General features: G+C 34.3%; 1 protein-coding gene across 1 annotated transcript in view; it reads right to left on the reverse strand.

The window, feature by feature from the left end:
- DIAPH2 (diaphanous related formin 2) overlaps window positions 1-17,449 on the reverse strand; it is a 987,699-nt gene that overhangs the window by 902,184 nt on the left and 68,066 nt on the right. The window contains exons 4-5 of the mRNA XM_059385748.1: window positions 6,768-6,872; window positions 1,551-1,571 (exon numbers count right to left, since the gene is read on the reverse strand). Of these exons, the coding sequence (XP_059241731.1) occupies window positions 1,551-1,571; window positions 6,768-6,872 (126 nt within the window). The remainder of the gene's footprint in view (window positions 1-1,550; window positions 1,572-6,767; window positions 6,873-17,449) is intronic.

Here is a 17,449-nt window from a genome sequence, read left to right on the forward strand (position 1 = left end):
GTGGTAAATAGGGTTTTCTTCAAGTCACTTTCCTGTTCAAACTAACTTCTACTCTTCTAACTGGACTTCCAAGATCCTCTTTCAATTTGATTTTTCAAGCTTTCCAATATACACTCTTTGTTCCAACAACAATCAACCTCATCTCTTGCTTGCCTTTTCTCAGCCCCCTACCCACACAGTTTGGATCTTTCTGTAGGCCTTTGGATTGAGTATTATTTTCACAATCTTAAAGCTTCTTTGTTGTCTCATCTCCCTTATCAAATCCCAGCCATCAAAATTAAGGATTCTTAAAAGCCCAGTTTAAGTCCAAAAACTTGCATAGAGTTCTCTCTAATTACTCTAAGCCTACTTCTCTCTCCTGCTTATGAATTCCTAAAACACAATAAGCATGCACAACTTAAGGACTGATTCTTTCCTCATATATTAGTACTGTAAGATCTTATCCTATTTTCCAGTCATCAATGAACCTAACACTGTCCTTGGCACATAATAAGCACTAAAGAAATACTTGCTGATGTTTGAAATTATCCCCAAAAGATTGATGGCTTTTTGTCCATGGATGTCACATAAATTAAAAGAGGGGAAAAAAAAGACTAACTCAACTTTTAAAAGCAAAACAAGTATTATACACATTCACTATTCTGAATACTGTGGTATTTAATAATGTTAAAGGTAGTATTTTCTTCCCAGTTCTCTAAATACAGACTGTTTAGTCATGAAGACAAGGTATTCACAAATACGACTCAATTACACAGGCCTCAGGTCATGATCCCAACGTCCTGGGATCAAGCCCAGCACCGGACTCTGCAGTCAGCGCAATGTCTGCTTAGGTTTCTTTCTCTCCCTCTCCCTCTGCCCCTTCTTCCACTAATGTACTCTCTCTCTAAAATAAATAATCTTTAAAAAAAACTATCTAAAATACATAATCTTAAAAAAAATCTCTAAAAGGCAGCAAAAGAAAGAACCTTAAAAAATAATGTACACCAATCACTTCAATTTATCAATTTAATATCTGAACCTCAAAGAAATTACAGGACTTGTCCAAAGTCATACAGCCAATTAGTACCATCTAACAAAGACAAAGACCTAGATCTCGTGACTGCACTTCAAAGGCTGTTTTCATTAAACTATGTGCTCAATGACACTAAAATCCAAGTAAGATACATTAATAAGAATCACTGCCAATATAAACCAACCTATTAGAGTCTCTCCCTGCCATCGTAAGACACTGAGGTAAAAACATCCAATTTCATCAGAATCATAGGAACTGAATCATAAAATCATAAACACAGGTACAACTCCAAAAAAATAAGTTAAACTTTCAAAAACAAAATATACAAGCATATTCCAATTCTAAACATTTCCAAAAACCACAGGAAAAATAGTTACCATAGCTAAATATACATCAACTGATCTTAATCATCTTGCTACTTTGGTAGAATATACTCCAAAAGCAAAACCAAACATATAAAAAATAATATAAGCAAAATCACTCAATTCCCAAAAGCACAAATTCATACCTAAGGGTAAAACACATCTTTTGTACTCACCATAACTTTACTTCCAACTATCTGCATGCAGTGGTCAACGGAGAGTGGTTATGGTGTAAAAAAAAAGAACAGCAACAGTATTAGTACTCTGAAGTTTTCAAAGAAGTTAAGTGTTTAGTAAATTAGTAAATAGCTAAACCTATGTATACTTTCAACACTTTAGATCTAGAGGCTAAACAAATATACCAGTATTAATTTCTAGCATATTCAAAACATGTAAAGTCTGCAGAATAAGAATTATCAAATAAAAGAGTATTACTGTTTGAGGATTTTTTTTTTAATGTACTGTCATGGGCTTATATACTATGATCTAAATCTTAAGTACTGTAAAATTAAGTGTAACCAGGCATCAGATATTTTATCAGCCTCACAGACACTCAAAAAAATTAGTAGAAAACTGAATTTTTTCCAATGTTTTTCTTTCCTCATTATAACAAATACAATATTAAGAATGAAATAAGGCATCTTAGAATATAAATGGTGCATTTAAAGTCATATACATTATGAATTGCAAGTTGAAAACTGGAATATTTTACATTATTATTTTAAGGTTTTTAATAGTTTTATATTGTACTTGAAAACTATAAAGAAGATAGCTTGCTTGTGATTCTAGTTTTCTAGGTTATCCTACCATTTGTATTATAAGATGAGTTAATATAATATAACATGAAGACAAAGAAGCAGTTATATGTATAAACATGCATATATTCACAGGGAGGAAACAGTTCAAAACCTAAAACTTTGATTGAGCTTTCCTAATAGTAAGAGATAACAGAATTTGAGAAGCTGAATTGTGTTTAAGAAAGCAAGAAGTGAAATCACAGTTCTAAGATAATGTAATGCCAAAACCCAATTATAAATCAAATTGTTCTAATTAAATTCTTGCAGTTAAATATCAAGCAATGTCCAAAAAAGAATTAATGCAGTTAGTTAGATAATAACTGACAGCCATTATTATCAGTATGTGTTCTATTTTCCAGTTAGTACTTTTTTTTCCAGCTAGTACTTTAAAAAGGAAAAGAAAATACTGAAATGCCAGGAAGAATCCTAAATTAAACAGGATACAAGACACAAAAAGATATTGACAGTTGCCAAGCAAATTATTTCAGAGGAATCCATGAATCTCCAAACAGAGAAGCAGCTTTCTTAAATATTGATTCAACAGACTATTTGTAGGCAGTGATTATTTAGTTGAATAAAAGGCTCTTTGGTGCCATTAACAGTCTTCTGAATTGAAAGATATGCTATCGACCTAAATTATTTCTCAACCAAAAAGACAGAGGTCTTATTTGTCCCTTGTTTATTTAGCACAGACATGAGACTAAAACAAGAACACAAGCCTGTCTTAATTAAGGCAGTTCTATACTCAGTGAAACAACCAAAATATAGCCCATTATTAATTCATTATGATTGCAAAATGATTCCATTTAGCTAAAACTCATACAATGAACAGATTAGATTGGCCAAGGGAAGCTAAAAGGAACAGGTCTGGTCATGTTTGAATTCAGTTGTTTCACCTGAGAAAAGAAAATATCTGCTGATGGCAAAAGCAAAACTGTAATATATGTATACACAGAGAAAGACATACTCTAACTTTCAACTGCTTATTACAGGGGACAATCTAAAAACTTTACAGATGTATTTGTTGTCACTATTTTAAATTATTTCCTATTGAGATTTTTTAAAATCAATGATACCTATCAATGTGTCATTTGTCTTAAAAACGTTAACTTTACATATTTTAAAATCTCAACCTCAAAGATTGTGATTTAAGTTAGAAATAAACTAGTTTCATAATATTCTAATAAAGACATTGGCTTTTGGCAAACCATTAGGATTTCAGTGACTAATTTATCCTCATGAATGTCTATATAGGCTGTTAAGCTAGAACATATATGATCTGCTAAATCACTGATACACTGTGCCTCTTTGAGGATTATGAATGGATATGACAATGTCTGCAATATTAACAAATCTTGGTTTTCCATTACTCAAAATATATCCCGATGTTTTGAAAATATAAATTCTTACAGATTATTTGTGGCCAAATTATTCACATGTACCAACTACTATAGGTCAGGTCCATAACCACACTTGCTGTAATGAGCAAATGACTCTTCTCCACTCCCTTATTTAAAACTCATTCATCACTGACAGAGTTATTCAAGCCACTTTTTCCTTTAATGTTCACACAATTTAATATTCTCTATTATGGAACTTCAACAAGAAAAAACTAAGCAATAGTTTTTCATCATTATCTTTAAATTTCCTATATATTTTTATTCCATGATTATTTTAGCCAAGTTAATTATATAACAAAAGACTTGTCTGTTTAAAAAAAAGGTTTTGAGCAAATACCTACATATCAGTTTCATCCTGCTTTATTGTCTTTACCCAGGAACCCAGAAGAATGATGGACATTTTCTCTTGAGTTCATATTTTGTTTTCAATTCTATGCAAAATGACTAATACAGGTGTTAAAGGGAGAAATGTACAACTTACATTTAAACAAACTATACTTCTCATATGTTTTATACGTGACTATAAAACATTATCCATCAGGAACACTAGCTCTTAACTTTGTTTTTACTTCAAGATTAAAGTTTTGACTACTTATAAAGCATTTTCATAAAGTGATACAATCATTATCCACTTTAAATGAAGAAACTTTTTTTAAATTAATGTTATGTTAGTCACCATACAAGAAACATTTTTTTAAGATTTATTTATTTCAAAGAGAGCACATGCATGAGCGAGTCAGGGGAGGGGATGAGAAGAGAGACTCTCAAGCAGACTCCACACTGAGTGTGGAGCTGGATGCCAGGTTCAGTCTCACCACCCTGGTATCATGACCTCAACCACAACAAAGAGTCCGAGGTTTAACGGACTGAGCCACCCAGGCGCCCCAACAAAGGAGCATTTTTAATTAGTGATAAATATAATGAAAAAGTAAGCAAAAGAGCAGAAGATATACAACGCATGTCTAAACCCTACTGAAAGATAACAGGATGGAAACCTTGTTACACGTAAGTAAACAGCCATATATTAAACAAATATCATTATAATGATCATGAAGAGGTCAAAGATAAGTAGACTGCTTGTCACTGAATGGAATCCCTCTCACCTTCAAAAGGAAAGTACATAATGAATTTTCTTGGTTTTAACAACAGAAAACACAGTACTAATTAAGGTCTCCCCAAGGTAAGAAAGCTTTAAAACATATTTATCAACAGGTTTTCTTTCATTGTAACATCTGGTCCATGAAAAAATATTATCAAATAAAATGTATAATCTTAAAACTCTAATGAAAGAGCTATAGGTGCCATACATGTCAGGTGCTCATGCGTATGCTGAATGAAACAAACAAGGGTCATATACTAAATAGTTATAGTACTGATTTTGAGGCTAATACCTGAAACAGAATTTCCATGTCTTTTGAGAAACATTCAATTCCCATCTTTCAAATAAAGCAATTCATGAGAGCTCATCCAACATTTACATAAATTTTAGCATTATAATGTGAAAAATGAGTATATAACATAAATGTATGTATCTGGTCAGCTGAAGAGAAAACAATATGAGAATAAATAAAAGCAAGTTCTACACAGAGTAAAAATCAAAAGGTTAAAGAATAAGAGCTTTGTATAATCCTCATTATATGAAGTCCCAATTGCATAAACAAAAACAAATGAGCCAGAAACATTAATAAAATCTTATCATTAAAAAACACCATATGATTACTCATATATTATCTGTACTTTGTATTCAGATTTAGTTATATAGATTTACTAGTGTATTTTCCTTTAGGCATTTGAAAAATAACACTAAATGTATACCCTATATTTCCTAAAGCATTTTACTATTAACAGTAACTTGAGTGCAAAAATGAGAAGAGATTCATCACAATTTCAAAGTAAAACCCCATGCATCACCAAATTCTATTGAAAACAACACTCATGGCAAATTTCACCTATCACTTGAAACATATTCCTGCCCTTGGATACCAGAAGCAAATTAAAAAACATGCTGTTGCTCTGCTCTGGCAGAGCTGGAATGTGTTATGTTTAAATAGTTCAGCATTCAGAGTTAGCTTGTTTAAACTACAATATAAAATCAATACAACTGTAGAATTCGGGGCAAAGTGCATCAGTAATTGCAGTAATTACTGTATTGAAGCAGCAGTAATAGGATAGCCAAATAATTTTAGAATATATTTTCCAAAGAGGAACTATTTTCTTTACTGGTCAACTTTTTAAATTTAAAGTATGAATTTTTTACATGTAAATTCATGTGTGTTTATTATTTATATACATGCAGATAATATACATACCATACACATAAAATCAATGTGTTTGTGTGTGTGTGTGTGTGTATATGTATGGTATGTGTGCATGTGTCTACACACAAATATATATACATACTGATTTTATGAAGTCTAGTTATATAAAGCTTTTTCCTTACAGAAATCTAAAAAATACATTTCATCATTTCAAAATTACATTTCTTTTCTTGCAAAAAGAAATCAAACCTGAAGTTTATTTTTGGAAGCAGCTTGGGAAGTAATAAGCAAAGCCATATATCCCATTAAAACACTGAAGTTTTTCCCGCTGAAAACAAGTCTTTCCACAGAACTCTACTTTCAAGTCTTTTGAAACACAGAGATTTCATTAAACTCCTTCTTATTAAGCACCCTCTTTTTTATTAAGCTGTATAATACCAATTATGAGGTAGTTTATACAGTTAGTATCACATAAAACAATGAAAAAAAACTAAAGCAGCATATTAAAAATATTGCTAAAAATTTCATGCAAGGAGAAACCAGACATAAAGCTTTAATGGAAACTAAACTTGTGACTAGCATATGTTCTTGTGTTCTCCCTCAAAATTCAAAATTTTCATATAATAAACAGTATATTTAGTGGAATACCTATAAATTGCTGTGAATTTTTAAGAAACACAAAAACCACTGCCCCAAAACTCAATGGATTAACTCAGAGCCTTCTATCCTTTGTCTGTATTACTTAAAATAATGGAAGTCTCTATAATTATAAGCAGTTTTTAAATACATACTAAATGTGTAAAAAACACATGTATAAGTGTTTTCTGAATAGGCCATGAGTACAGTGAGGCAAGAACTTGAAGATCTGAGGTTTGTTTATTTTTGAGCAGGTAATGCTGAACTCATTATGGTAGTGCCGGGAAAGTGTCACTACTTACAGATTTGGCAGTAGCAGATATGTACTGGACAACCATCTCACGCTTGGTGGTAAAATCTTTGTTTCGTAAAGGAGCTTTACGGTCTTCATTAAGGTTCATGTCTTCCTGTTAGAAAGAAAATCTATTGTGAGCATTTACAAATTTCTGCTTCAGTTTCAAAGGTGATTAATAAATATTAATATTCTCTTTTAAAATATTCAGTCATGCTGTAACTAACGACAATGATCATTTTGGTCGATCCTTCACTATTATTTTTCACTCCAGGTACCATAACATTGTATAAGTTTTACCATGTATTCATGGTTCATATCTCTACCTGATCAACTAATGAGCAGAAAGAAAAAATATTTTTAAGCTATTCCACAGAATAAATTGGCAGTTTTGTAGCATACACTAGATAACATTAGCACAGATATTAATTTACCGTGACAGCAAAAATGAATAATTTAATGTTTGGCATATTCTCCCTCGGGATCACTATTATCTAGAAGAACAAATCTGATTTTTTAAACTAACAGGAAATACATACCTATAATATATCACTGAAGAAAAATTATTGAGAAGTTGTTGGATTTGGGAAGCAAAAAAAAAAAACCAAAAATACAAGCAGCTGTGTTGAGATAACAAAAAACTACTCACTGGAGGAAAAAATATTGAGTTACAAGAATACAGTTTTGAGATTCAGTAAGTTTTAATTTGACTGTGAATCTTTTATTATGTAATATACACACATGTAAATTTTCACTAGACCAATTATTTTTCTTCATTTTTAACCTCATATTAACCCTTACAACACATTAAGACACTCATGAGGGGTCACAAAACCAAGCTGGAAGTGACGATGACTCAAAAAGCAAAATTAGGAGCACTGGGTAGCTCAGTCACTGAGCGTCCAACTCCTCAATTTCAGCTCAGGTCATGATCTCAGAGTCATGAGATCAAGCCCCACATTAGGCTCTGCACTCAGCAGGGAGTCTGCTTGAGATTCTCTTTCCCTCTGTCCCTCCCCTGACTCACGCTCATTCTCAAATAAATCTTAAAAAAAGTTACACCAAATGAAAAGACAACGTACAGAATGGGTGAAAATGTTTCCAAATCACATCTGATAAAGGACTTATATCCAGCATATATAAAGAACTCTCACAAATCAATAATTTAAAAAATACCCAAATACTAATGGACAAATGATTTGAACAGATATTTCTCTAAAGAAGATATACAAATGACTGGTAAGCACATGATGTTCGACATCATTATTCATTAGAGAAATGCAAATCAAAACCACAATGAGATACCACATCTCACTCCCATTAGGATGGCTCGGATACAAAAAAATGATAACAAACATTGGTGAGGTTATAGAGAAACTGGAACCCTCACACATTGCTGATGAGAATGTGAAATGATACAGCCACTCCAGAAAACAGTCTAGCAGTTCCTCAAAAAGTTACAAAGTAGGGGCGCCTGGGTGGCTCAGTGGGTTAAGCCGCTGCCTTTGGCTCAGGTCATGATCTCAGGGTCCTGGGATCGAGTCCCGCATCGGGCTCTCTGCTCAGCAGGGAGCCTGCTTCCTCCTCTCTCTCTCTGCCTGCCTCTCTGCCTACTTGTAATCTCTCTCTGTCAAATAAATAAATAATATCTTTAAAAAAAAAAGTTACAAAGTAGCCACATGACCCAGCTTACAGTCAAAAATAATGAAGACATAAGTCCACACAAAAATTTGTACATGAACGCTGATAGCAGTAACATCAAAGAGTAGAAATACTCCTAAATGCCCATGAAGTGATGAATGGATAAACAAATGTGGTATGTCCAGACAATGGAATATTCAGTCATAAAGAATGAAGTACTGATAAATACCATTGCATGAATGAAACTTGAAATCACATCATGCTAAGTGAAAGAAACCAGTCACAAAAGACAACATATTATATGATTCTATTTATACTAATTGCCCAGAATTGGAAATCTATAGAGACAGAAAATAGATTAGTGGCTGCCAGGGGCAAGGGAGGGGGAATGGGAGGATTGCAGTGTGCCTGCTGATAGGTATGGGTGGGTTTTTTTTGGAGTGGTAACAATGTTCTACATTGATTGTTGTGATAGCTTCATCACACTGAATATACTAAAAAACACACTGAAATTTAAATTTTAATAGTGAATTTTATGGTATGTGAGTTGTATTTCAATTTTTTAAAAACCAGTATTTTTTATCCTTTTATTCTCTTCATAATTCTAGGAAAGTTAAGAGCAAAAAAAAAAAAAAAATAACTCATATGTAAGAACACAAGGGGGGAAAAGGAGCCATGAAAAGAAATCAAGCTGCATCTATCTATAGAATACCAACTTCACTGACAGCAAGAATCGCTTGATCTATATTTGCATGCAATGTAGTAACTCCTATGATCTGTTCAGTCAACAACTATAATTTCCGCTTATATATACAAAGAATCCTCCTTACTAACCACCTGGGTCACTGGGTCACCCCTATCTTTCCTATCTTATTTCCTTATTTCCTTATTTCTCATTTGAATATCAGCCTTCTGACCTGAAGACAGAAGACCTTTTTCCCTCTCTCTCTCATAGGCTAGATCCAGCACTGTTGAGTCAAAGCAGATCAGAAAAACTAGGCTGGATAGCACTTTTAATGTAGTCCACAGATGCTCGTCTATGCTCAGAGTTGATTTCAACTAACAGAAAACCTACTACCTCTCAGGCAGTCCATCCCATATTAGGGAAGTTTAATTTTTCCCAAGTTTTTCTTTGAAAGACTAAATAAACAACAGAACATAACAGCGAAATTAAAGTAGCAGGACTGTGTCATTATTTTTTCTTCCCTACTTTCTAAATACTGACTCACTTATTTACTGGACATGTGCCATGCACCAAGGACTATGCTAGGCTGGCTAGGGGAATGCAAACTGAAAGAAAGCTTGTACCCACAACTCAAATGAATTCTTTATGAAGCATTTAGACAATGCCTGATACTTAGTAAATACTATCGTTTTTAAATAAATATAAATAAATAATTCATGGTCTAGTAGGGAAAAGATACATTCAAACCAATGTAACAGAGGCATGTATATGATGCTGTGGGAACACAGAGAAGATGTAAAGATCAATGATGTCTTTATCAGGATCTGGGTCTTACAGTCTGAGAAAAAGCTTAGTGAAGTCAAGGAGACTAGCAAGGTAACCACTGTGTCTTCTGTCATATTTGGTTGCTCAACAGCATTTAAACATGCTCTCTACATTTTAATACATTCTCACAGTACCAGTTCCACCTAACCAAGGAAGAATCCATAAAAACTATATCTGTCAGACTCCCTTATAACTAGAGTACAGACATGTGATTTAGTTTCCACCAATGAAATATACTTATAGGATGTATAGATTCAGAAATGAACTATATAAAGAAGCAAGCCACAAGTAAGCGATCCATTCTGCTGAGATGGGTGGCAATACATAGGAAATATGGTTATGGAATAGTTGGCAGCAGCTGCATGTTTTTCACCATGACGGTTTGACCAAGTAGTTCTGGGATGGCAACAGCTCCTACACTGGACTAAATTTCAGTTGTGTGGTTGTGAAAATTATTCTCATAGTATTATCTGAAGCTTGTTTCTGCAAACCCTCCTGATTCAAGAGCTACCTAGTATCTCTAAATAACAGTTATATATAACTAGCCAGAACAGATTCTCCATGTTCAATAATTTGGCTACTGAAGTAATTCCAGTGACTAGTGATAAAAGCCTGAATGAACTAAGGGAGATGGTAGTCAGACTGGACAGAGGTTAACAAGCTCAAGAACCATATAAATGTTATCTGAAGGCATCATTCTCTCCTTCAGGCTAAAGTAAGCCTACCTTAGTTTCATTTGACATGGCACAGTGTCCATATTTATTTTCCTAAAATACTCTGAGGTTTGATAAATGCAAGCAAGGAAAGGACTACCACTTCCATCCTCTTGAAATACTTCACCTCTTTTAATTCAGCCTCTGATTTTATGACCTTACTGGCCAGTGCATCATTCTGCTGATTCATAGTGTTTGTTTCAATCAAGATCCCCAAGCACTGCTCACATATGCTAAGCCAGGTTTCTAGAGCCTCAAAATATTCTGGTTAAATTATAGTCTCCTACGAATGTGGTAAGCATGAATCTGCACCCCCCCCCCCAAGGAGAATCAACTCTGAAATGCTAACAAGATTCAGAGTCTGTATCTGTACACCTCATAGCCAGGCCTAAGAGTGTGGTAGTGTCTCTAGGTAGAGTTGACTCTCCTCCCCATGATATGTCTACACTGTAATGAGCCTCCATTCAATTTTTGATGATACACTGCTAAGATCAAGCCATCAGAGAAGAATCATGGAAGCAGGCAGAATAAGAATATGAGATTATAAACCTCAAAAGAATGCTCTCAGTTTTAAGTGTGATCATGCACATTAAGCCTGGTATATATTAACTAGCCTTCAAAGAATGCTTTAATAAATAATAATAATAATGCAAGATTGTTTCTAGCATACTCTATGCTATTACACGTTTCCATTACTTTATTCATAATGCTGTTCTCTCTGCCTAGAATGCTATCATCTTCACCACCCTCTCCCTCTAATAACTCTCACCCCGTCTTATTCCACTAAGCCCACCCAAATCCTTATCTTGTCAACTCTTAATCCTTCCAATTTAACTTCAGAGATCCCCCCTGAAATATCTTACTTAGAAATTACTATCTGCATTCTATTCTTCCATATTAATTCATATATTACAGCACTTAAACTAAAACTATCTGATAAATCCATGTCCCCTAAACTCTAAGCTAACTTGAAGGCAAAAACTGGGTCTTTTTTTTTTTTCTCCATACTCCCAGCAAAGACCATATTTCCTGGAATGACTAAGCATTTAATAAATATTTGTTGAACCAATGTGGTGTTTAGGAGCTTTTCTCTAAATATTTTAATTTGTTTTACAGCTACTGACATTTTTTACTCTTATAAATTTGCCATATAGGTTGACCGGGAATAGATACCATTCATATGAATAAAAGAGACCATAATGACTCATTTTATTCTTATAGAAATAATATGCATACTTCTAATTAAGCAGCTAATATTTCCAAATCATTAACTCCAACCTTATAATATAATCATTAAACTAAACAGAGCAATACTCATAACTCAATATTAATTCAATACAATGTAACAATATGAAACTCTTCTAAACTCTCTAGTTCTTACAGTACTCAAAACACAAAAGCAAGCTTTCAGTGTAACTACTTCTACAATACATGAGAAGAATATAGTATTTTGTAGTTTCAAAAAATGTTGTCTAAAGTCTAAATAACTGACCACTTGTATTTTCAAAGCCATATTTGTAAACACAAAACCATTTTTTTCTCCTTCCATACAAGCCATGATGCAGTGTCCCCATTAAAGATAAATTCACTTCTAGGGCACCTGGGTGGCTCAGTGGGTTAAGCCGCTGCCTTCGGCTCAGGTCATGATCCCAGGGTCCTGGGATCGAGTCCCACATCGGGCTCTCTGCTGAGCAGAGAGAGCCCGCTTTCCTCTCTCTCTCTCTCTCTCTCTGCCTGCCTCTTTAGAATAAAAAAAAAAAAAGATAAATTCACTTCTTCATCAAATAAACATCATATTCTTAAAGTTATTACAGAGGAGCCATATGAGAATAGAGTCAAATGAGACTAAAAGTCCTACCAGCTGCCTATTCATTTTCATATTCATTCATTAATTCATTCTCTCTCTCACTCACCTTTTCCCTTCCCCTCTCATTTTTCCTCTCTTCACTCATAAATTTTTAAATGTGACACTGTAATTTTGAAAACTTTCTTATATTCCAAAATCATTTTTTAACTTTTCCACTATTTTTCCTATTGTGCATTTTAAGAAGTAAATGTCAACCTTTTACATTTTTACATTTGTTCTTCCCTTCAAGAGAGACTACTTCTTCTTTCTTTCTATAAATTTGTTATAAATTTCTATGTATGTTCTATACTGATTCTATTTCTGTAATATGTCTTAATCCCAGTTTAAAGCTGCATTTTCCACGTGCTCTTTTAAAATCTGAACTTGCCTTCACCATCAAATGGTTGCCTTCCTCCTTGTGCTTCTTAAAAATTATTCAAATACTCTTTCACTTCCATGTTGAGGGAAACTGTGCCCCTGAATGGAATGAACCAAAGATATGCTAGTACCTAAAAATATACCCTAGCATAAATAATGATTATAGTTTTGATTTTATAGCATTTGTTTAATTATCTTTTCTAAACATTCCATAATTCCTCTACCTTCTATGAACTAGAAAGGATTAAACATTTCTAAAACTCTAATAAAATTTTCAAGAATTTGCTCCACAATTAAAGTCAGCCAATTCTACCTGACATTAAATAACTACCTCATGTTTTCAAAAGATCCAGTTAACTTTATCTATACAGACTGCAGTCATATAACATACAAAGCTCAGATGGAAAACAAAGTTAAAGGAAAAAAATTACCTAACTCTATTGTCTCTGCAAATAGTATAAAGTCAAAAGCAAGAAAAAAGCATTATATTGAATGAATGTTGTTGAGTATGGCACAAGAACTCTTCATCTATTTCTGCTTTCAGATCTTATTGGAAAAATGTAATTTTAATACTTACATACACAACTTTACTATCAAGATGGTTAATTCAGAATATATGCTGGATATTAGAAAATATAAACATTATTTTTACTTTCCAATAATCCTTAATTCTGCAACAGTGGTTTCCACAGTCCAGAGACAACATAATGGATCCACTGCAATTTGTGAAAGATATAAACATTTTATTTTAAAAATACAAGAAAGAAGGTCTACTATTTAACATGGTAACATTGAAAGAATCAATGGATCCACAGGCCCAAATGGTACAGGAGGTATCTTAGGGCAAGAGTGAGATAGTCACAATGCACATCTGTACACTGTCAGTGTACTGCACCATACTGCAGCTTCCATGTACTTGGCAAAATGGATTTATGCGTTATTTTATCTAGCTTTGACTAAACCAACCATCAAAAATAACAAAAATGGAAAAGTGGTATTCAAAGAATCTTACAAAGACAAAAGACTGAAGATAATAGCAAAAATGTAAGCACAAGGAAACAAGAAAATGCTAGACTGTTACATAACCTACTCCTAAGTCTGAACCTTCCATGCATCATATCATATGATAAAAATAATGAAAATCTAAGGCTAATAACCTAATACCACAAGATTAAAAATTATATGTAGCCATTTGAAATACGGATATATATCGTTTTCAATGATGACTCCCGGGGCGCCTGGGTGGCTCAGTGGGTTAAGCCGCTGCCTTCGACTCAGGTCATGATCCCGGGGTCCCGGGATCGAGTCCCGCATCGGGCTCTCTCTGCTCAGCAGGGAGCCTGCTTCCTCCTCTCTCTCTCTGCCCACTTGTGATTTCTGTCAAATAAATAAATAAAATCTTAAAAAAAAAAATGATGACTCCCATTTTATGTGCATACTGTAGCTTAAAATATTAGGTAATGATAGTACAAAGCCACCTCAAAGTAGCACACCACTTAAAAGCCAACCATTCAGAGCATGAAGAGAGCTTTTTCAATTTTCTCAGCAATAATTAAAATCATGTGATACTCAATCCAACACTTTAGTGCAGTTTTCTAGACTTAAAAGACATACGTTTAGAAGCTTCTTTTGAACTTTTTCTTTCATTAATAGCAAAAGACGAAAGTCCAGTGACATACATTGGGGAAAATCTTGGTAGAAGCTGAAGAAAAATATGCAAAACAACAGAGCATTAAACTAAAACATGTTCCTTTGTCAGCAAATACTGTCAGAAGACCCACAGAAATCATTGCTAAAACAAGTAGAAAAATAACTCAGTGCAGGAAATTTATCACGAAGTTGAATTAAAATAGTTTTTTTAAACAACTCAGCTTAAAATATTTGCTAGATTATTTCAATAATGAAATATAGAAAATACTTTTCTTTGAGTTAGTAATGGAACAAAAAAACATATTACAGATATAAATGATTTACTTAAAAAAAGATATTTTATGAAAAAAACTGTGAGAACGATTCCTAAAAAAGGTTACCCCACATGTAAAATTTAAGCCAATCCAAGAAAGAAAACTGAAAACAAAGTCCACAAAGTGCTACAGTCAAAAAGGTAGTTCTTTTTAATTAAAGCAAGATATTTCAAATAATGTAGAATATCTGTAACAACTTGAAATGAGATAGTAGGTGAGCATGAAACCATACTGTACCTCACAGATATTTCTGGTTATCTCAACAAAATACTTAAAAACTGCTGAAATTTAGCATGACAGGCATTTTTTATTCATCAAAACCCAAAAATTCCTTAAAACTTTAACAATTAGTAAGAAAGTAACTGCTTTTCAAATAAATGTCATTTAAAAAAGAAACACATTGGCAGACCCAACTGCCTGATCAGTTTCCATCACCACTGCATGACTCACTTCTTTCTCCTTCTTCCTGGCAGCATTAGATCAACATTTATAGCAGACATGAGCACCCAAATATGGAGGTGAGGTTCTCTACATCACAAATGTAAAAGTAAAAATGCAGAGACCAAGACACTTATGAAATTAGTAGAAGCCCATTTTTTTAAAGCAAATTTTGATCCATTCATTTAAAAATATAAAACTGTAACACTCCAAATTAATTATAAGAATAACTGTCATCAAGGAAGATGAAAATTTACAAGTAATGATTCAGCAGAAAACCTCTGCTTGATTCACAGACTGCACTGAGAAAAGTTAGTACTATTATTTAATAAGTGTTGCTAATGATGTTGCTGTTCCACTGGAACCTACATATATCTGTCAGATCTTTGTTTCAATTTAATACACATTAAACCAAATAACCAAATGAAATGAACTTGGAACTAAACCTTCTAATTACTTACTTTTCTAAATAATACACAAAAAATAATGACACACTGGCATTGCTCTCACTAAAAAGTTAATCATAACAGCAAAGGATTTTATACCATTACTAAAACTTTAGAAAGGAGAGACAAGATGGCAGAGGAGTAGTGGACTGAAAGAACATCAGGTCACAAAAGTTCAGCTAGATAGTTATCAAATCATTCTGAACACATACAAACTCAACAGGAGATCAAAGAGAAGAAGAGCAGCAATTCTAAATACAGAAAATCAACCACTTTCTGAAAGACAGGACGTGCGGAGAACTGAATCCAAAGCAATGGGAAGAAAGACCAGGACAGAGCGGCTGGCTCCGGGCAAGCAGTGGAACACAAAATCAGAACTTTTAAAAGTCCGCTCCACTGGGGCGCCTGGGTGGCTCAGTTGGTTGAGCGGCTGCCTTCAGCTCAGGTCATGATCCCGGACTCCCAGGATCAAGTCCCGCATCGGGCTCCCAGCTCCTTGGGGAGTCTGCTTCTCCCTCCGACCTTCTCCTCTCTCATGCTCTCTCTCACTCATTCTCTCTCAAATAAATAAATAAAATCTTAAAAAAAAAAAAAAAAAGTCTGCTCCACTGAGGGATATCACTCCAGAGGCTAAGCGTAGGTGGAGTCCTCACAGTGACAATGGGGTCTCAGGACGCAGGAGATCACTGAAAGAACGAGGGGGTCTGAGTGTGAAGGAGCTCCCACGTATCAGAGAGGGGAAGGTGACTACAGAGACAGATCCAAGGATTGACCTCTCAGCTTGGGACTACCTTAAACCATGATGCGCAGCACAGTTGGACCACTGCTCTTTGAGCAGGGACTCCACAAGTGGCAGATCCAGGGAGACTCACATTCCTCCTCTGGAGGCAGGAATCTGCTGGGTTTGGAGACTCCACTGGGATGTGCACCAGAGACAGAAACACTCAGTCACAGACCGAATGAGCCCAAAGAACAGCCGGACACCAGGGAGACAAGAGTGATTGACACCTATTCTCTGAGGACACACTGAGGAGTGGGGCCCTGAACTCCCGGCTCCTCGGGGCTGGAGAATAGGCTGTGATTTTCACTCCCATCCTCCAGAGCTCTACAAAAAGCATTCAGGGGAAAAAACCACCCGATAGCGAACTCAGATTTCTTAGACTGGCCCCTAGCAAGGGGAATGAAATTCCATCTTGAGCAAAGACAGTCGAGAATCAGTACAGATGCCCCTCCCCCAGTAGATCAGCAAGACCATCCAGCCAAGACCAAACTCACTGATCAAGGAAAACAGCGGAATTCCAGAAGAGGGGGAAAAGAAAAGAATGGAATTCATAGCTTTCTCCCCAAGATTCTTTAGTCTTCAAAGTTAATTAAATTTTTTTAATTTTAATTTTTTCTTATTCTAATTTTTTAACATTTCTTCTTTCCTCTTTTAACATTTTTTAAATGATTTATCTTAGCAAAACCTTTCCTAAAAAAATCTTTTTAAACATTCATTATTATACACATATTATATCCATCATTGGATATAACTTTATTTTTGTATACACATAGGGTTTTTCCTCTAAAAAATTTTGGCACACAATTTCTTCTAATAGATAAAAATATACCCTAAATATACCACAGGGCTCTATTCTAGTCTCCAGCATGAGCAAATTCTCGCCACTTTCTTTTTCCAACTAACTTACCAATTCCTTTTTTAAATTATTTTTTAAATTTTCATCTTTATACTCATATTCCATCCCTTCATCATTTT

This window comes from Mustela nigripes, chromosome X (genome assembly GCF_022355385.1).
Source record: "Mustela nigripes isolate SB6536 chromosome X, MUSNIG.SB6536, whole genome shotgun sequence".
Taxonomy (NCBI): Eukaryota; Metazoa; Chordata; class Mammalia; order Carnivora; family Mustelidae; genus Mustela; species Mustela nigripes.